At 39.3% G+C, this 17,594-nt stretch overlaps 1 protein-coding gene across 2 annotated transcripts in view; it reads right to left on the bottom strand.

Annotated features, from left to right (window-relative positions):
• Nucleotides 1–10,110: 10,110 nt before the first annotated feature.
• The window catches only part of drosha (drosha ribonuclease III), a 106,618-nt gene continuing 99,134 nt past the window's right edge, over nt 10,111–17,594 (bottom strand). The window contains exon 32 of one of the 2 annotated variants that reach the window (XM_052016701.1): nt 10,111–11,175. In XM_052016701.1, the coding sequence (XP_051872661.1) occupies nt 11,045–11,175 (131 nt within the window). In that variant the 3' untranslated portion in view covers nt 10,111–11,044. Of the gene's footprint in view, nt 11,176–11,813; nt 12,059–17,594 lie in introns of those variants that run through there. The other variant, XM_052016702.1, reaches the window with a different exon arrangement.

Here is a 17,594-nt window from a genome sequence, read left to right on the forward strand (position 1 = left end):
TACTTGGCAGTGACATTGGAGAAGAGCTATAGGTCGACTCACCAATAAGTTTGGAGATTGGAGGACACCCTGGATCCTGGCTCACCTGTGGCCCTTTGCAATGACTGCATAAGCCTTGATCCGGCTTCTCTTTTGCCAGCAGTTGTGGTCAGGGCTCTCCCAGTTGTCAGAGGGAGTTACAAATTTCACAATTTCTAAAGTCCACAACTATAGCAAACAAAGAATGCATTTGAATCAAAAGCACACTGGTGCTTTAAAGACAATTGATTTATAAGTTGTTTCTTTCAAAAAGATGAATCATACTGGAAGCCAGTACATTAGTCCTAATAGTCGAAACATGAGTACATTTGCTAGTGCTCAGGATGGATTCCAGGAATGTACCTTTGAGGATTTGGACTGAAGGTCCAAGAACACTGCAATGGATTAATGCAGGGGACAAAGATGTGCATAGAGGGCCTGAGAGAAATGATCTGGTAACAAATTGTCACCTCAGATCACCTACTTACCCAGAAAATATCCAACCCAAGCATGCTGGTTGGCAGCAAACAGTCACAGTTGCCATCTCCAGAACTGAAGGAAACCCCAGCTCCTGTTGGGGCAACATGAATGAGAACCCCTCCCTCTTATCTCCCTTGAATGGAGGCAATGATACTATTACTTTACTTACCTTTAAAAGTCCCATCTTCAGCTGCCCATCCAGACAATTAATTGCTCATTTGTTTTATGTGCAGAACAGGAACATCAACAGAAGAGTTCACCACCATGCCAGTGTGGAACAGTAGTTTCATAATTCTTTCCTACAGGCTGGTTACATCAAGTTCACTGATTGTTTTTATAACAATGTAACCACTTCTTGAGTTCCAGTTCTTATCATCCTTCAGCTATGGAAGTTTCTCTTGAATTCCCTATTGGATTTATTAGCATCTATATAATATTTAAAGGCTCCAGTTTTGGCCTCCTCCACAACCAGAAACATTTTCTCTATGTAAACTGATCAGAACCTTCAATTACCTTAAAATCCTCTCTAGTTACCTCTCAGCCTTCCCTTTTCCAGACCACTGAACTTCAATCAGTCCGGACTTGTTCAAAAGCTAGGTCCCCTTAGTTCCGACATCAACTGCATGGATCATTCTTACAACTTCACCAATGTCTCTGGATGCTTTTCATATTCTGGAGACTGGAACACTGCACAGTTGCCTCCTTTCAATTACCTTTGCATCTATTGCAAATTGCAGCAAATTGGGCAGTCCCTTGTAGGCTTTATCTGCGTCAAATCCTCCCAGTTCTCAACTCTTTACAGAATTAGAATCAGAATCAGGTTTATTATCACTGACTCACATGACGTGAAATTTGTTGTTTTGTGGCATCAGTTCACTGCAAAGACATAAAATTACTATAAATTACAAAATAAATAGTGCAAAAAAAAGAGGAATAACGAGGTAGTGTTCATGGGTTCATGGACCGTTCAGAAATCTGATGGCGGAGGGGAAGAAGCTGTTCCTGAATCATTGAGTGTGGGTCTTCAGGCTCCTGTATCTCATCCCCAATAGTAGTAATAGATCATGAGGGTCTTAAGTGATGGATGCTGCCTCCTTGAGGCACCACCTCTTGAAGATGTCGTCAATAGCGGGGAGGGTTGTGTCTGTGATGGAACTGACTGAGTCTACAATGCTCTGCAGCCTCTTGCAATCCTGTGCATTGGAGCCTCCATACCAGGCTGTGATGCAACCAGTCAGAATGCTCTCCACTGTACATCTATAGAAGTTTGTAAGATTCTGTGGTGACATACCAAATCTCCTCAAACTCCTGACAAAATAGAGCCACTGATGTGCCTTCTTCATGACTGCATCAATGTGTTGGGCCCAGGATAGATTCCCTGAGATGTTGCTGCTCACCCTTATTAAAAATGTTTTATGCATCTCTTACAAATGGTAAATTCACTCAAAAGTTTCATGATTGTTCAAGGCAGTTGATCTAAGAGTTAGAGAGAACTGAGAGATTGTAAAGTTCAAAGAAACAATCATTTATCTATATTTTTTTTGTCAATAATACGTTGCTAATAGAACACTATTCACTCACTGCATCTTCCATAGGAGGAACAAAATATATGTTCTTTGACTGTGGCAAGGATTAAACTTAGATAATCAAATGTGGCTCATCATTGGTAGTTACTACTTCTGTCTTGAGTACAAGTGACCCCTGCGTTACAGCCATTCAAGTAACGGGAATTCACCGACAGAATTCACAAATCACGACCTCGAAATTGAAGAGACGGAATAAAATTCGTTCTCACAGAATCTTATGTGGGAAAAAAAGTACATAAATAAACATAATTTTTTTTTTAAACTTGTGTTTCTTAACATATGCACAGATGACGCGGCTTTGTGTTATGGAAAATCGCAATATGGATTGTTGTCGAGGAATGCAACCCCCCTCCCCCTTTCACATGGGAGTCTCCTATACATTCATGTAGGATGACTTCCAAACTGTCTGTTGTTTAGTCCCATGTTCCTCCCCCATCAATGGGATTTTCCATCTGGACAATGCTGTTTGCTGTTTGATATTCTTTTCGGCATTTGGTGTGATCTTTTCCTATTCCTGCTTCAGCCCAAGTTCAATGGACTACATAACATGTACATTTTTCTGCTTGTAGAATCAAATTTACTGCTTAGGTGAGGGTCATTCAGCCCACATTCGTGCTAATCAAGCTATTTAGGTAATTCCATTGCCCATTGTTGGTCTATAGCAAGCTAGAGTTTTTTTTAAATGGGAATGCAATCTCTGTCTCCTCACTAACAATTCAGAGTTCAAAGTACAGATTTCCAAATGGAATTTGAGTTTGTTAATAATCTGGAATTTAAAAAGGAGCTAGTTATTAGTAATGATGACTATGAAACTACTGGATTGTCATAAAAGCTCATCCAGTGTATCTTTCAGGGAAAGAAATCTGCCAAAATTACCTGGTTTGGCCTACCTGTGATTTTGGACCGTCCGGTGTGGGCAACCTTTAAATGACTTCTGAATGGCCTAATTCAAGGAAATTAGGGATGATAATAATGGCTCTGGCACATTATAAATGCTTTTTCTGTCAGACTGTGCAATTCAGGCAACAACAGAATGTGTTATTTGGGTTTGTTTATGTATTCCAAAAACCCCAAACCTTTGACCTCAACCAAATAAATGGGCAAGCATAGCAGATGCATGGGAACATCTTATCTGTAGATTTTCCTTCATTCACCATCCTGATTTGGAAATATATCACTCCATCATCACTGGGTCTAAATCCTGGAACCTTCTACCTTACAGCACTATGGGAGTACCTTCACCAGAAGGACAGCAGCAGGTCAAGGCGGTAGCACATCATCACCTTCTCAAACTATCCACATCTCATAGGCAAATAAAGAAAATATGGTGAATTCCCGTTGGTAAATATTTAAATTCTATACTGGGTGCTTGTTGCTAATTCTTATTTTCACTTCACGTACACTCACATATTAAGTTTGTGTTAAAACCAGTCGTTTCCTCTAGAATGAATTCCTTCAAGGATTTATTACATCGCCTTGGAATTTTCTGCATTGTTGACAGTAATCAGTCCCATAAAATCCTGGAAGGCAGCAGATTTAGCTTTCAGGAATGTAAAAAAGGTTTTGTAATAGAAATTTTGTAAACATGCTTTGACAAGTTAAGCTTCAAGCTCTTTCCTTAGTGCAATGTGACCAGAGACTGTATTGAGGCAGCTTGTGTTTAGGCAATATTAAAAAAACAAGATGGCCTCACTTTGAAAAAAAATGTATGCATTGAATAAAAAGAATCCAAATATTCATCATAATTGGTTACTTAACTAGAGTAATGCTTTTAAAACGGAACTAAAACAATTGACATTGATCTTGGTTGATGGTACAACAGAGGCAACTGTGAGCAAGGGTGTCTCAAAACAATTTAGAAGTGACAACCTGATACTGAAAGGCCATCAAGAAGAAAAGTGTAAAGTTTTTTTCTTGAAATGCAGGAAGAATCCAACATTTCAGGAGCCAAGATAACTTGGTCACTAATAAATCCAATAGGGAATTCAGGAGAAAACTTTTTTCCCCAGTGATGTCAGAATGTGGAGGTTGCTAGCACAAGGATAACTAACAAAGATGGCTCTAAGGGGAAGCTAGCTAAGCACACAAGGGAGAAGGAGATGAAAGGGTGTGCTGATCGGGTTGGATAAAATAGTAGTTTGTAATCGTTAGGTTCAACCATTGGCAATCATGCAGAACAAAGCCAAGGCCTCAAGGAACTGACCAAGTTTAAGTCTGGAGAAGAAAGCCAAGGGTTCAACACACTCTTAAAGACATCTAGGTTTTCCTTGGAGGATGTATTCGTCTCCTTAACTCAGCAAAAATATTCTAAAATAGTTCTACTGTTGGATTGCACTACCGGTCCATCACATATATATAAAAAAAAACAAAGACACTTTTAAAGAATATTTCATGACACAGGACATACCAAAGTGATGTGCAGTAACTGATGTAATTGGCAGCAGACAATTTGCACAGAGTAAGCTCTCAGAATCAGCCAAGGGACAGGTTACCAGAGGGAAGTGAAGATTCAGTCAGATTGGTGAAGCCACACAGAGGCCTGACCAGGTAAGAAGAGCAGCTGAGATATTTTACAACACCATTCTAGCAGTGGAGTCAGGGTTGGATCAGATCGGTAATCAGAGGATCAGGGCCAAGTGGGGGTAGGATCGGAGATCATGATTGGACCAGGGTCAGGGGATTGGTGATCAGCATCACTCATAGAGGGGATAGGTAATGGATTCAGGGCTCCAGAGGATTGGTGCCTGTGATGAACAGCAGTTCGAATGGTTGGGAGAGAAAGTTAAGTTGGGTGTGCGTGGCAGTTTGTAGGTTCAGGCCAACGGCCTAGAGGACCCAAAGAATAGAAAGTAAACACGGCTTTAACTTAATAGACTGTCAGGTCTGGCATTGCACAAAGAAAATATGGTATTGTGTAACTCCAAGGTCAGACAATTAATACTGGGAAGTGCCCAGTCAAATTTCCAGAGTGATGCGAAAGTTCGGGAAAATATTGATATCACCTTTCATTCCATAGATCATTTTCACTTACAAGGCATCCAAAACAACAGTGAGACAAAACTGAACTTACAGCCCTGCAGGCCTTTTTTCCTTTGGGAAATGAGTGAATCAGATGGACTCTTATAACAATGCAATGATCACCATTACTGACACTAGCTTTTTATTCCAGATTACTTACTCACTTGAATTTAAATTCCCCAGCTACCATATTGGCATGGAAGTTCAAAGCAACAGGACCCTCCCCTGGTTCTCTCGATATGAGCTCAGTAATTTAATTGCTACATTACCACATAACCCAAGAGGGGAGATGTCACCTTGATCTATATAAGGGCATAACCCACAATACAGCTTTCCTTCAGCACTGGTGTCTCAGGTCAGATTTTTGTGCTCCAGTCTCTGGGTTGAGACTTGCCCCACAACCTTCTGGCTTGGCCACAGTGCTACCCACTCAGCTGACACAGGACCACAATGACAAATTCCAAATAGATAGAAGAAAACAGCAATAAAATACTTCTTAAATCTTTACAGACAAACAAGAATTGGCATTCCATATTTCAGTCATTAATATTGTCAATAATAACCCATGCAAAACATGCCCTCTCTCTCTTAGTATTTCCCTTCAGAGGTCAAGCGTACACTGAAAGGAACGTCCATGTGGTAGAAATCACACAATCAGTGAAATGCACCATGATGAAGAACTCAAAGATGCTAAATAAGTATATTACATTTGGCCTTTAACAAATATTTCACGGTGGAATAATATCTCTAACAAAGATATACAAATGCGCTGTGACAAATCACGTCTGACACACAAAGATCCACACTGCACCAAATATATTCAGCATTATCAAGCTCTGACATACAATCAGGAAATGCTTTGATCAGATTTAATTGAGCAGCCTTGGAGCAATCTGGAGGTTCACTTCAGCAAGTGTAAATAGACTACAGTCACCACTGTAACACAGCGAAATATCATCACAGCTGGGCTGAGTTTGGGTACAGAACAACACATTGCATGCCAATACCATATGCTATATACCTTTTTAAAATTTATGATTATGTTGAGTATTAATGGCAGTTAATAGTCACAATCTTGAAAGATCTTTTATCAAGAACATCAAATACAATTACATAAATCTTTTGTAATTCTGGAAAATAACTCGAGCATTAGGCAACACCTATGGACAGAGGCTGAATTAATGTTTCAGGTCAATGATCTTTTATCAGAACTGAATGGAAGATAAAATTAAATTCATAGATTGAGAATGGGATGAAAATTTTATGAACTAAATAAAATTGAAATATAATTCTCCTTTGGCAGGCCGATGCAGCAGCAGAAACGTTGTTAAACAATTCTCTTTAATAAGGCATGGGATACACCAATGCATATTCACCGTCTCAGCTTGTCAGACCAGTATGCAGTGCAAACTGCACTGCAACCTACACATAACAAGTTATTAAAACAAAACAAATAAGATTACATACCTGGTATGATTTGCTTCATGGACCCTTCACAACCCAATCAACCAAGGAATTTTATCTGAGTAACACCTGTTATGAATGTAATTAATAAATAGGCCGATAGCTCTCCCCTCATATCGATAGAATGATCAGTTCCTTTCCCAGAAAGGGAATACATGCCATTAAAAAAAACAATAGTTATAAACCAGAAAAACAATGAACAAAACATTATGTGGACTACATTTGGAGAATTTTGAGCATTACACATTAGAAAGAATAAATTGCACCTGGAGGGAGTGAAGTGTAGAACAGTCCATGGGCTTCTAGGATTAAATTACAAGGAACAATTGTACAAAGTTGTGCTATAATACATGGAATTTAAATAGTTAGCAAAGTCATCAAGATACTAAGGGGAAGTGATATGTTGGATACACAGAAATTATTTCTGACGATTGGGGAATTGAAGACCCCATATAAAAAATATATAGCCAGACCTTTCAGGAGTAGAAGTTGTTAACATCTCTGCATGCAGAGCGTTCTTTCTTCCATAAACGGCAACTCAAGTGGCAGATGCTGGGCCAATTGTTAAGTTTAAATCTGTGCAATGTACTTTTGATAACCAAATGTACTATAGAATCTGGACCAGAGGGAGATTTATGGTGTTAGGTCACAGCCATGATCCCACTAAACAAAGAACAGGCTTGAGGGGATAAATAGCCCCCACTCACCTCCCTGGAAACACACAAAAGGAGATGGTTATGTAGGCAAGTTTGCAGGATGGAAACTGTCTGACAGTTGTTATCACAAGAACCTCACAAGAAGAAAGGGGGATAAAAAACTACCTTTAATGGGCCAAATTATGGCAGTTATGGCTGATAATTTCAAGAATTAGTGCTGGTGTTGAACTGCTCCCATTCAAGTAAAGACCAGACTTATGCAGCCTCATTGAGAGCTCACACATGCAGTGTAACAGGCGAGATTCCACGTGGAGCCCACTGATGGAACCCAAACGCACTGGGATCCACTGAGGAATCTGCCTCTCTGATCCTGCATCTGTCAGATCTTGCTGCAAGATTCATTAGGGGATGCCAGGTCTGGAGATGAGGAAGAGAGAAGTAAAGTAAGATAAAATTAATCGACAAAATAGATAATATGCCTAATTATTTCTTAGTGGTTAAATAATACATTTATTTTTACAGCAAATCTAATAGCTTGAATATCAGAGACATTTAAAATTATCTCACAGACTTTAGTGGGTGATGAGGCACTGCCCTGAGCCTGTCAAAACACTCTGAAGGTGGAGCCTCGCGGAACAATACCACGTGAGGGCTATTCACCAATGAGGCCTCACCCAACAACTCCTAGGTGCAGAGACTCAGCTCAATCTCCCTCTACATCCGACCCAGGTAAGAGTGGGTGGTATCTGGTGAATCTGGGTATCAGGTTAGATCCAGCTCAACAAAGTCAACCTACGATTAGAAAACCTGCGCGATCATTCTTCAAATTTGTGCCTAAGTAGGGTGATGGAGGGTTAGGGTCCAATTAGGGTGTGTTTTAACTTTTGCCAGTAGTGGGAAGTAGGCAACAGCACATGACCAATCCATCCCACACTTCTCCTTTCTTCTGGTTTTGTTTCCGCTTCAATGTTAATTTTTTAAAATTTAAAGTAAATTACATTTTAATTAATTTAATTCAAAATTAAAAATGAAGAGATATAAAATCAACTATTGCTGTTATTCCACTAATTACTCCTCAAAAGGTTCTCAAATTCCCCAAAACAAAACGGGAGTTGCAGCAGCAAGTAAAAAGGCTGTACATAAATGGTGGAAAATTTGATTCGATGTGAAGATTATGCTTGGAAGTCACAAGAATCACACGGATAGACCAAAAATAAATGTTTTAAATATCACCACTTAGGCAGTAATACAGTGGTACAGTGGAGCATATCTTCTGCCCATGTGGATGGTTTCAATTTTCATCCCACTGACTTCATTGTGATGAAAATTGGACAGGTTATAGAGCTTTACAGCATGGAAACAGGCCCTTCGGCCCAACTCGTCCATGCCAACTGTGTTGCCCAGCGAGCTAGTCCCATCTGCCTGTGTTTGACCCATTACCCTCTAAACCTCTCCTATCCATGTACCCGATTTGATGTTTTTTAAACATTGCTAATGTGCCCACCTCAACCACTATTTCTGGCACTCATTCAAAATACACACAACCCTTTGTATGGAGTGTACAATCCACTACACCAGATTTCCAAGCTACAGACTTTTAAATGGTACAGCTCACTGTGTATCAACATCAGCTGACTGCTACATATAACAGCAACATTTCCTAATTTGCATTTGACTCCAAACTTGGATGATCTCTCATCACATTTACTATACTGAAACTATAGGTCAAGCAGGAAATGGGGACATGTAAAGAAAGTTACCCAATATACAATAGCTTTATCATTATTGGGCACATCTTCAGTTGCTGCAGCCTTAAGCTCAAGAGTTCCACCCTCCCTTCCACCACTCTGTCCCTTTACCCTCTTTAATATGCTCCTTAAAACCCAACTCTTTGATCAAGCCTTTGGTCTTCTGTCCTAATATGTGGCTCAACATCACATTTAATTTGCGTGAGAATGCACCTGTGAAACATGCTGTGACATTTTGCAACACTAAATGGAAGATATAAATGAAACTTGCTGTTGAATAAATTTAGTTCCATGCCAAACAAAAATGAACTCCTTATATTCCACAGTTACCAAATAGTACTCAGCAATTTCAAAAGCAAAGCTCAGAGTTGGCTTCTATTCCACATCCCTCTTCTAACCAGCCAGTCCTTCATCCAGGTGACATATCTGGATACGACTGCAAATATACAACCATTATCCAGACTAACCTACAGCTATAACATGCAGCCAAGGTGTGAAGTCACTGACTTTCAAAACAAACTGGCCTCAACTGGACCTGGCTGCTTAATGTGCAGAACCTGTTTGTTTGAAATGCCAGCTATGTCATAATGTTTAATACGTGTCCTGAAACACATGCCTGTAGTTTTATGCTGAAATAAAAATCATGCCAGATGCCTGTTAGTATTCACAACTAATTGCCAAATTATCATACTCAGGGTCAGGAGGTTAGGAGAGAATGCATTCAGCACTTATCAGAATTTTGATTTGAAAAGCTACTGCCCTCTCCCTTCATTTTCAGCTTGGAATTCAAAATATCAAACCTCTCCAGAGCAAAGTCTGCAATGTTAATCTCTTACTCACAAAACCATGAATAAACACGACCATCCTCTTTTTAGATAGTCCTCTTGAAGAATGAACATTCTCCTCCTTCTTCCAACGTTTCTGGAATCATTTTACAAAAAAGCTATGAAATGTAATAGAGACGATTACAAGCCAGTATCACGTTTCGGATATGTAAAGATCTAACGGTGTGAGTGGAAGACATTTTACAGGAAACATCATTAAAGACAGATTGCGTAAAAACAATTGCATGTGTGGAGGCAAGATCAGTGCCTGGTGTGAAATCTTTTGTAAGGAAAATTCCACTAAATCCGTAATTCCTTTACAAAGTTGCAGGGTCACAATGAACATTGAATAAATTATTTATCTGGTGAATGCTGAGTTTTAAATTTTCTGAAGAGAAATAATCTGCGTGTGCTCTGATTGCAAGCATTAATTTAATTATACTAAAGAACACATCAGTGTAACGTACCACTTCCTAGTCACAATGCACTGAATGCCAGGTCTGTAACACTTAACAATACCAAGTTCTGATTCAATCACATAATGATCTTGGTATACATATTAAACTCAGTCAACAGTCAAATATTAATTACACGAAGCAGCACATCTTAAAGTGTTACCAATGTAAAGCGTGCAGAATGAAGGTGATACTTAGGCAATCTGTGTTTATACGAAACGGAATTGAATGATTTAACAGGATATGGTGCAAAGATTTAGATTCATGACATAATTTTATCAAAGGCTTGAAGGGACCCTGATCCAAAGCACAATATTCTTTTGCCAACTATTATGCATTTATCAGGGCACAGCTGTAGTGGCACATGAAGGTGCCTTTCAGTTAATAATGAGGTATTTTAGTAGCAAGGTTTTATAGAGTTTGAGTTGCAGACGAAATACACCAATTTTTTTTGCATCAATCTAATGAATGCAACAAGTAACAAAAACATTCAACTGCTTTGAAAATTAAAATTACAAGATGAATGTACAAGGTTCAAAGGCAATAATTAAAACTAAAATGAGACTTGTTCAAAAAAATACAAAACCGCCTGCCCATTGCAATGCCTCCTCTGCAGATCTATGGGTTTCATACCACATAGCTAAGAATGGAATATTGTCTCTTGGTCTTGTTACACGCCTTTCACAGCTCCTCATTCACTTTCACATTAAAAATAGGTTACGTCCCCAAAGGCGTATGTGGCTGGAATTGCAGTTGTTTAAGAAGGTAAATATGCCACAGTTTTCATGTCCTCGTTTATTTTCTGCTTTCCTCAGTCTCAGTGGGATCCTTCTCCTGTCGTTCTTTTTCCCGCCTCATTTCTCTCAACTCCTGTCTGTATTTCCGCTCAATGAAGCGCTTCTGATGAGCCATCTGGGGAAAGTTATCTGGTGCAAGGAGGAAATAGTTTATTAATGAACTGTACCCTGCAGCATTTCAAGGATGTTGCATTGAAACTGCAAGAAAAAAAAGATAATTCACTTAGAAATACAGAGGGGGGGAAAAATGAGTATCAACCTTGGCTCAATTGGCAACACTTCTGCTTCTAAGTCAGAGCTTGTGGGTTCGTGTTCTATGCAGAACAGCAAGGGTGACACTCCACTCCACTGTAGTACAACGGGGATGATGCACTGTCAAAGGTGCCACGTTGCAGATAAGCCAATATACCAAGGTCCCGTCTGTACATCAGGTGGTCAAAAAACATCATTTCATAAAGGAGGATAGCTTTTCTTGGCGACTTGGCCAATATTTATCCCTCAATCAACATGACAAAAACATTTTGTTTTGTCATTTTATCACATTACTGTTGGTGGAAGCTCATTCTTTGAAAATTGGCTGTTACAATGCTGACAACAACTAAATAGCATTTTACCAGCTATAAAATGCTTTGGGATGGTTTAAGGCTGAGAAATACTGGTCTTTAGCTCTTTGATGAGCCTTCTGGAACAATGCATATGGACTGAAGTTTAAATATGGGGATAAATCAACAAAAAGGTATCCTGTTTGCCTCTGTGCCTTGCACAAATCTCCCTTGACTTCAAGGAGCTTTAATCTAGCAGAAGACTTTTCATGAAGATTTAGTATTAACTCCTTGGAAACAAGGTTACCTGAAATCTGCTGTGTCTTCGTGATCAGCTGGATTTGGTAACTTCAAAAACTGGATTATGTTTCTCAAACAGTCCTCACCATGCACAATCTTTCCATGGCACAATTTTCCCTTCAATGCTTGGATGTGTTGGGCCGCAGGGCCTGTTCCAATGCTATATAACTCTACGGATCACCAATAGCACTGTTAAAGATGGATTCCTAGAAACTTTCCAATTATCAAGATTAAAAGACTTTGGAAAAAGGAGATAAATTTGTCACATGCTAAGCACAGGCAGCAACACTGTCAGAGTATTCCCACAAAGTTGTACATTCAATCCCACTGAAGTCAATGGAATCAAAGGTTGGGAGGCAAGCAAATGGCAGCCAATGTCCTGGCATTTGTTTCATACTAGTGACCAAATATGAATACCTCCTTTTGTTGTTTCAGTCATCGATCCTCAGAACAGATAAAAGTACACCCTTTGCAGTTAAGCACAAACAGTGGACACTGTGTGGATAGTACACAGAATCAAATGAGCAACCCGAACTATCAGATGGTCTAAATCCAGGGAATAATTTAAAGTGGGGACGGAAACTACATTAGAGGAATTGCTTAAGTCTGATAAATATAAGGGAAGTTTTTTTTGAAAATTGACAGTCCCTGCTCAAATTACAGACAACTGCAAAGGCTATATTCATTGGGTGACTTCTACAATTAGTTCTCTCTTAATACAAATTACTATTTGTCCAAGCATATAAAATGTTATTTAATTCCACTTAGTTCCAGTTAAAGTATAGAATTAAAAAAGAGACTGCAAAGTAAGTCCTTCAACAACCACGATAGAGAAAAAAAGAGCCACACACACTCAATATACAAGGATACAAATTGGTTCTTATGACAGGAAAATAAGGTAGGAGCTTTATGTAATAAGGAGCAAATGACAGGGAGCTGCTCTTTTGTTTGTTTTTGAACATCTGCAGCACTTTTGCTTCAGTACTGAATTCATCGTCACCCTGTTCCAGTAATGCCTACCTTGGAGAATTCTGCTCTTCTCTCCGACGTGATTTCCATTTGTCCCTCTTGGCTTATCTACTTTTGTCACTATCTTTGTTGTATGATGAAAGCTCTCTGGCCTGAAATATTAAACCAGCCGCTTCCCTTTAACCCTCTCCACTAACCTTGGCAGAGCTGCCAAGTGTCTCCAGCAGTTTCTGAGTTTATTTCAAATTTCCATCCTCCATGGAGTTTCGCTTTTAGTTTTAGCCGAGGTGGCTCACACCAGTGTGATCCTTCAGTATGGCTGTGTTTTGAGTGATTTAAGTACCATGATTTAAAAAAAAGTGAGAGCTGGAAGATATATTTGGTTGAGTGTTATGCTGCTCAGCTTCCTTCAATCTGTTACACAAAACTATGCCAAGATTGCCGGTGGCAAGCGAGGAGACTCAGCTCAATCCAATGTGCAAATCACCTAAAAACTCAAGTCCAAGACAACAAACTTTCCTGTTCTGTTATGGTGTTTAGAGAATGCCAGATTCCAAAAATAGCTTTAAATGTACACCCGCAGACAGACTTGCTGGAACAGCAAGTGCTGACAACCACAAACTTAACAAAAAAACAGATTCTTTGTTCTAAATTGAAGTGCCAGCAAAGTATGAAGCTGTGTTGCACAAGGACATGATGAACAGGAGGTTGCGAGAATTTTGTTGTAGTTCTTTTTAATAATTTAGTTTTAAAGTTATACTGGAATTTGAAAATATCCAGCAGTGACAGAATTGGGCTCAACTTGATGCTCACATGAGCAATCAAGACATCCTAACAAACAGTCGCTTTAGGTTCACACATGAAGGCAGTAGGACAGCAGCCCAGCAAAGAACCCATGTGTTCAAGGAAGCGAGGGGTTCAGGGAGAAAACTGGCAAGAAGAAAGGAAGGGAGGCCCACATCAGTCAGATAAAAACAATTTAGTGCAGACTATTTCCACATCTCAGCCAATGGACAGCTCCCAGTGCATCCATCTATGAAAGGATCAATGAGATTAGTTTAAAAAAGTATCAGCTGTGACTCAGTAACACTGAGTTAAGTTTGTAATACTGGGTCAAGTTTGTAATTTCAAGCCTGACCTGCTGAGTACCTCCAGCATTTTCTGCTTTTATCTTTAATTTCAAGTCCCACTCCAGCAACAAGAGTACAAGCATCTACACTGGCAACATGTACTGAGGGGATGCTGGGCTGTTGGAAATGCTTTCTTTTGGATGAAACATTAAAGCCAGTATCAGTCTGTTCTCTCAAGTAAAAGAGCACACTGATGCGCTTCATAAAAGAGCTTATAAATTATACCTACTCAATTACCCCAATCAGCAATTCTAAAACACACAGATGATTTCATGGTAATCATGTTGTTATTTGTGGGACCTTACTGTACACAAATTGGCTGCAACATTTCTTCTGTTACGCAGGGATTAATATAAAGTTAATTCATTTTCAGAATAGAGCTTTGAGGCATCCTGAAAGAGATGTGAAGGGCTCTACATAATTAAAAGTCTCCCTATCAAGCCAAGAAACAGAATTCAGACTTCACATACATGCTAGGAAAGAATTGAAGTGTATAAGAGATAGTTCCTTGCCAAGTTTGACGATATACCAAAGCTTTTCAGATACTGCAGGAACAATTAAGTATTACATGATCAGCAAGCGAATTTCATCCAAGTACAAAGATTGATCAGACAGTGGTACATAATAAGATCAAGTTCTGTTCAATTCCTCTTTGCCAAAATGATTTTACTCAAAAACCATCTTCACAGAAACAAGTAGGAGACATTAAGAGCAGCTCCCAGCCTATTTATCCTCCTAAAAAAAATTAGTGACAGACCATTAATCCAAATTCTTTAAAATATTGAAATAAATGGACAATTTGGAGATGAGGCATTTGGATAGAATTAAAATTCAGTTCAGTGTGATTTCACAGAACAGTAGAATGGACTTGAGAGTGAATGATCTCCTCCTGTTCATCTACTCTTATAATGTGGGTGGATAATTTTGGAAGGCATGGCTAAAACTGGACAATATACTTAAAACTAGCAAGATCTCAATCAAGATTGGAAGGATTTCACTGTTAATGTTGAAGAAGGATGAACTTACCAGAAATGGGACTTAAGTAATGAAATAGAAATAATCTAACATTATATGACATCTTGATTCCTGAACTGCTTCAATCTCAAGAAATAGACTGAGTAAGGCAACTGCTCAAAGATGAATAATATTAGATGCCAAGTCTGATAGTCTGGCACTTTGTCCTAGGTGTATGTGTGTGCATACAAAACAAGTAACACTGCACAACTTTCTGATGAAAGGCCATTCACTCATTACAACTGTAGCTTGACCTGTTGAGTCTTTCCAGTAGCTTCTGTTTCTAATTCAGATTTCCAGCCGAGGCAGTACTTTGCTTTTGGGCAAATTTTTTTGAGGTCTTCCAGCACAGTAATAAGTCCCAAATATGCTTGTTTTTGAGAGGTAGAAATTCACCCTGTCTTTTCCTGTAAACACACACTTAGAGGTTTTGAAGTTTTTGGGAAGTTCGGTTCTGTTGACATCCACGTGTTATAGTTGTACTTTCCATGTGATCGCTCAAAGTGTAGAAAGAGAATTCGGGCTGGTATTGGGAACCTTTAGTCCATGCATCAGGAGCACAGAAGCCAATGCATAAGCAGAGGAAGGAGTACAGTGCCTCACAGACTTCATCAGCCACCTCAAAACCCATAAAACCAGAATGGAAGCAAGTCAGCCTCAATCCTGAGGGGCTGCCCAATAGGGAGAAGAGAATAATGGTGGTACTTTGGGACAGAATCAAAACATTGAATTAGCAAAGGCTTTTGTCATCATAAATACCTGAAAAATACCAATAACTGCAATGTGCACCAAATGCAGAAGGACTTACTTGACATTCACCAGTTTAATTCTTTGCTTTAATTTGGTTTTTTTAATAATGCAAAATAGCTTTTATAAAAGGCTTCACTGAACTGAATCCACTCGTGAGTATGCTATTCACTACAGTGCACAGCTGTAAAATTATGTTATTCGAGTGTCATTTTTATATTACTACATAGTTTGCTAAAGGGTGCTGCTTTATTGCTATTTCCCTTTAGTTTTAAAGCCCAACTGTTTGTACTCATTAATATTTTATGATTGTAATTTCATTAGCAATGTACTTAATTTCCACCTATAGTTGGTTACCTGTTCAAATATATCTCCACACACAAACACATTACCATCTTCCTGTTGCAGATTGCAATGTTCAATCTTGCACTAAATGGGCAACGTAATTGAAATCGTCACAAAATCACAGCAGCACTCCTGAACAATGAGCGATTAATTTACTTAATTGTAACGTTACTGCAAATTGGTTCATTGTGAATGCAGTGAAGAAACGGGGGTGGCGGGGGAAGAGAAGGGAAGACTGAATTCAACATATGAGAATGAAACAATTATTCTCATCTCATGCACACTGTCTCTTTCAATTTGTCAAACATACAAAAAGGGAGATGATAAATATGTAAAGGAAGCCTCTGCAACAACAAATATTTATCTAATGACAAGCGAATAATCCATGAGTGAAGAAGTCAAGAAGGTCATTGGAAGTCACAGGTTTGAATATAAATGGCATTTTAAGCTGCCTTTTACTGTATTTAAAGGAATCTTTCTCTCCCTAACTTTGGTCTGCTTCCACCTTAGCCTAATGTTAATTGAGGAGTAGATGGGCAGCTTGCTTTCAGACAGGTTCTTTTACGCAAGCAGCCTCTTGGGATCGGATCGAGGATGACTTGCTTCCACTCCATTTCTGAGGTTGAGGTGATTGAAGGCTAATATGGGACCAGAAGACTCCTGAAAAGGTGGGGGTAGTGGTGCCTGCTGGGGTTAGGTGTAGGGAGAAAGGATCGTGGTAACTTCAGGGGTGGTACATTCCTTCTGTCATTTATGCCAGGTTTGTTTGCTCCAGGTTTTGAGGTTCTCAATGCAAGCCCAAATGCTTCTTCTCCAATTTGAGCAATCATTGACCTCGGGATCCAAGGAGTCAGTGAAGTTGTTGCATTCTCTCACGAAGGCTTTGGAAACATCCTTGAATATTTTTCCTCTGTCTACATGGTAAGCTCCTGCTGTGACAGAAGTTGGTATACAGTCTCTGTTTCGCAAATCTGGTGCCAAACATATGCATGAGGTGGCCCAGGCATCAGAGCTGACTGAGTGCAATTAGGGCCTCAATGCTGGGAATGTTCGAAACTCTGTCTCTGTTCGAAGAAAATCTTTCATAATTTTAAAGACCAGTGTTAGATCACCTCTCAGCTTTTTATAAAACATGGCCACCCAGCAGAAACATGCTTTGCTGATCAGTAAAATCCCACCGTTCTATTCTCATCTCAAATCTTTTTGGATCTTCTCTCATCCCTCCATATATGTTTAGAATAAGGTGAACAGAACAGTGTACAGAACTCCAAGAGGGTTCTAATCCAGTTTTAATACAGGAGTAGCATAATTTACCTATATTTCTACTTTGTTGCTCCAGAGACTAAATATTGAGTTGTTGCTTTTTGCTACTTTATTAATCTGTGCTACAACTTCTGGAGTTCTGTGTATTTGTACTCTGAGAGCTCTTTACGGTCTTAATTGTTGGTAGTCTGTGGATGATTAGAGAATTCCTTCCCCGAACCTCTGTCTCTCCATCTCT

Source organism: Pristis pectinata, chromosome 5, assembly GCF_009764475.1.
Source record: "Pristis pectinata isolate sPriPec2 chromosome 5, sPriPec2.1.pri, whole genome shotgun sequence".
Taxonomy (NCBI): Eukaryota; Metazoa; Chordata; class Chondrichthyes; order Rhinopristiformes; family Pristidae; genus Pristis; species Pristis pectinata.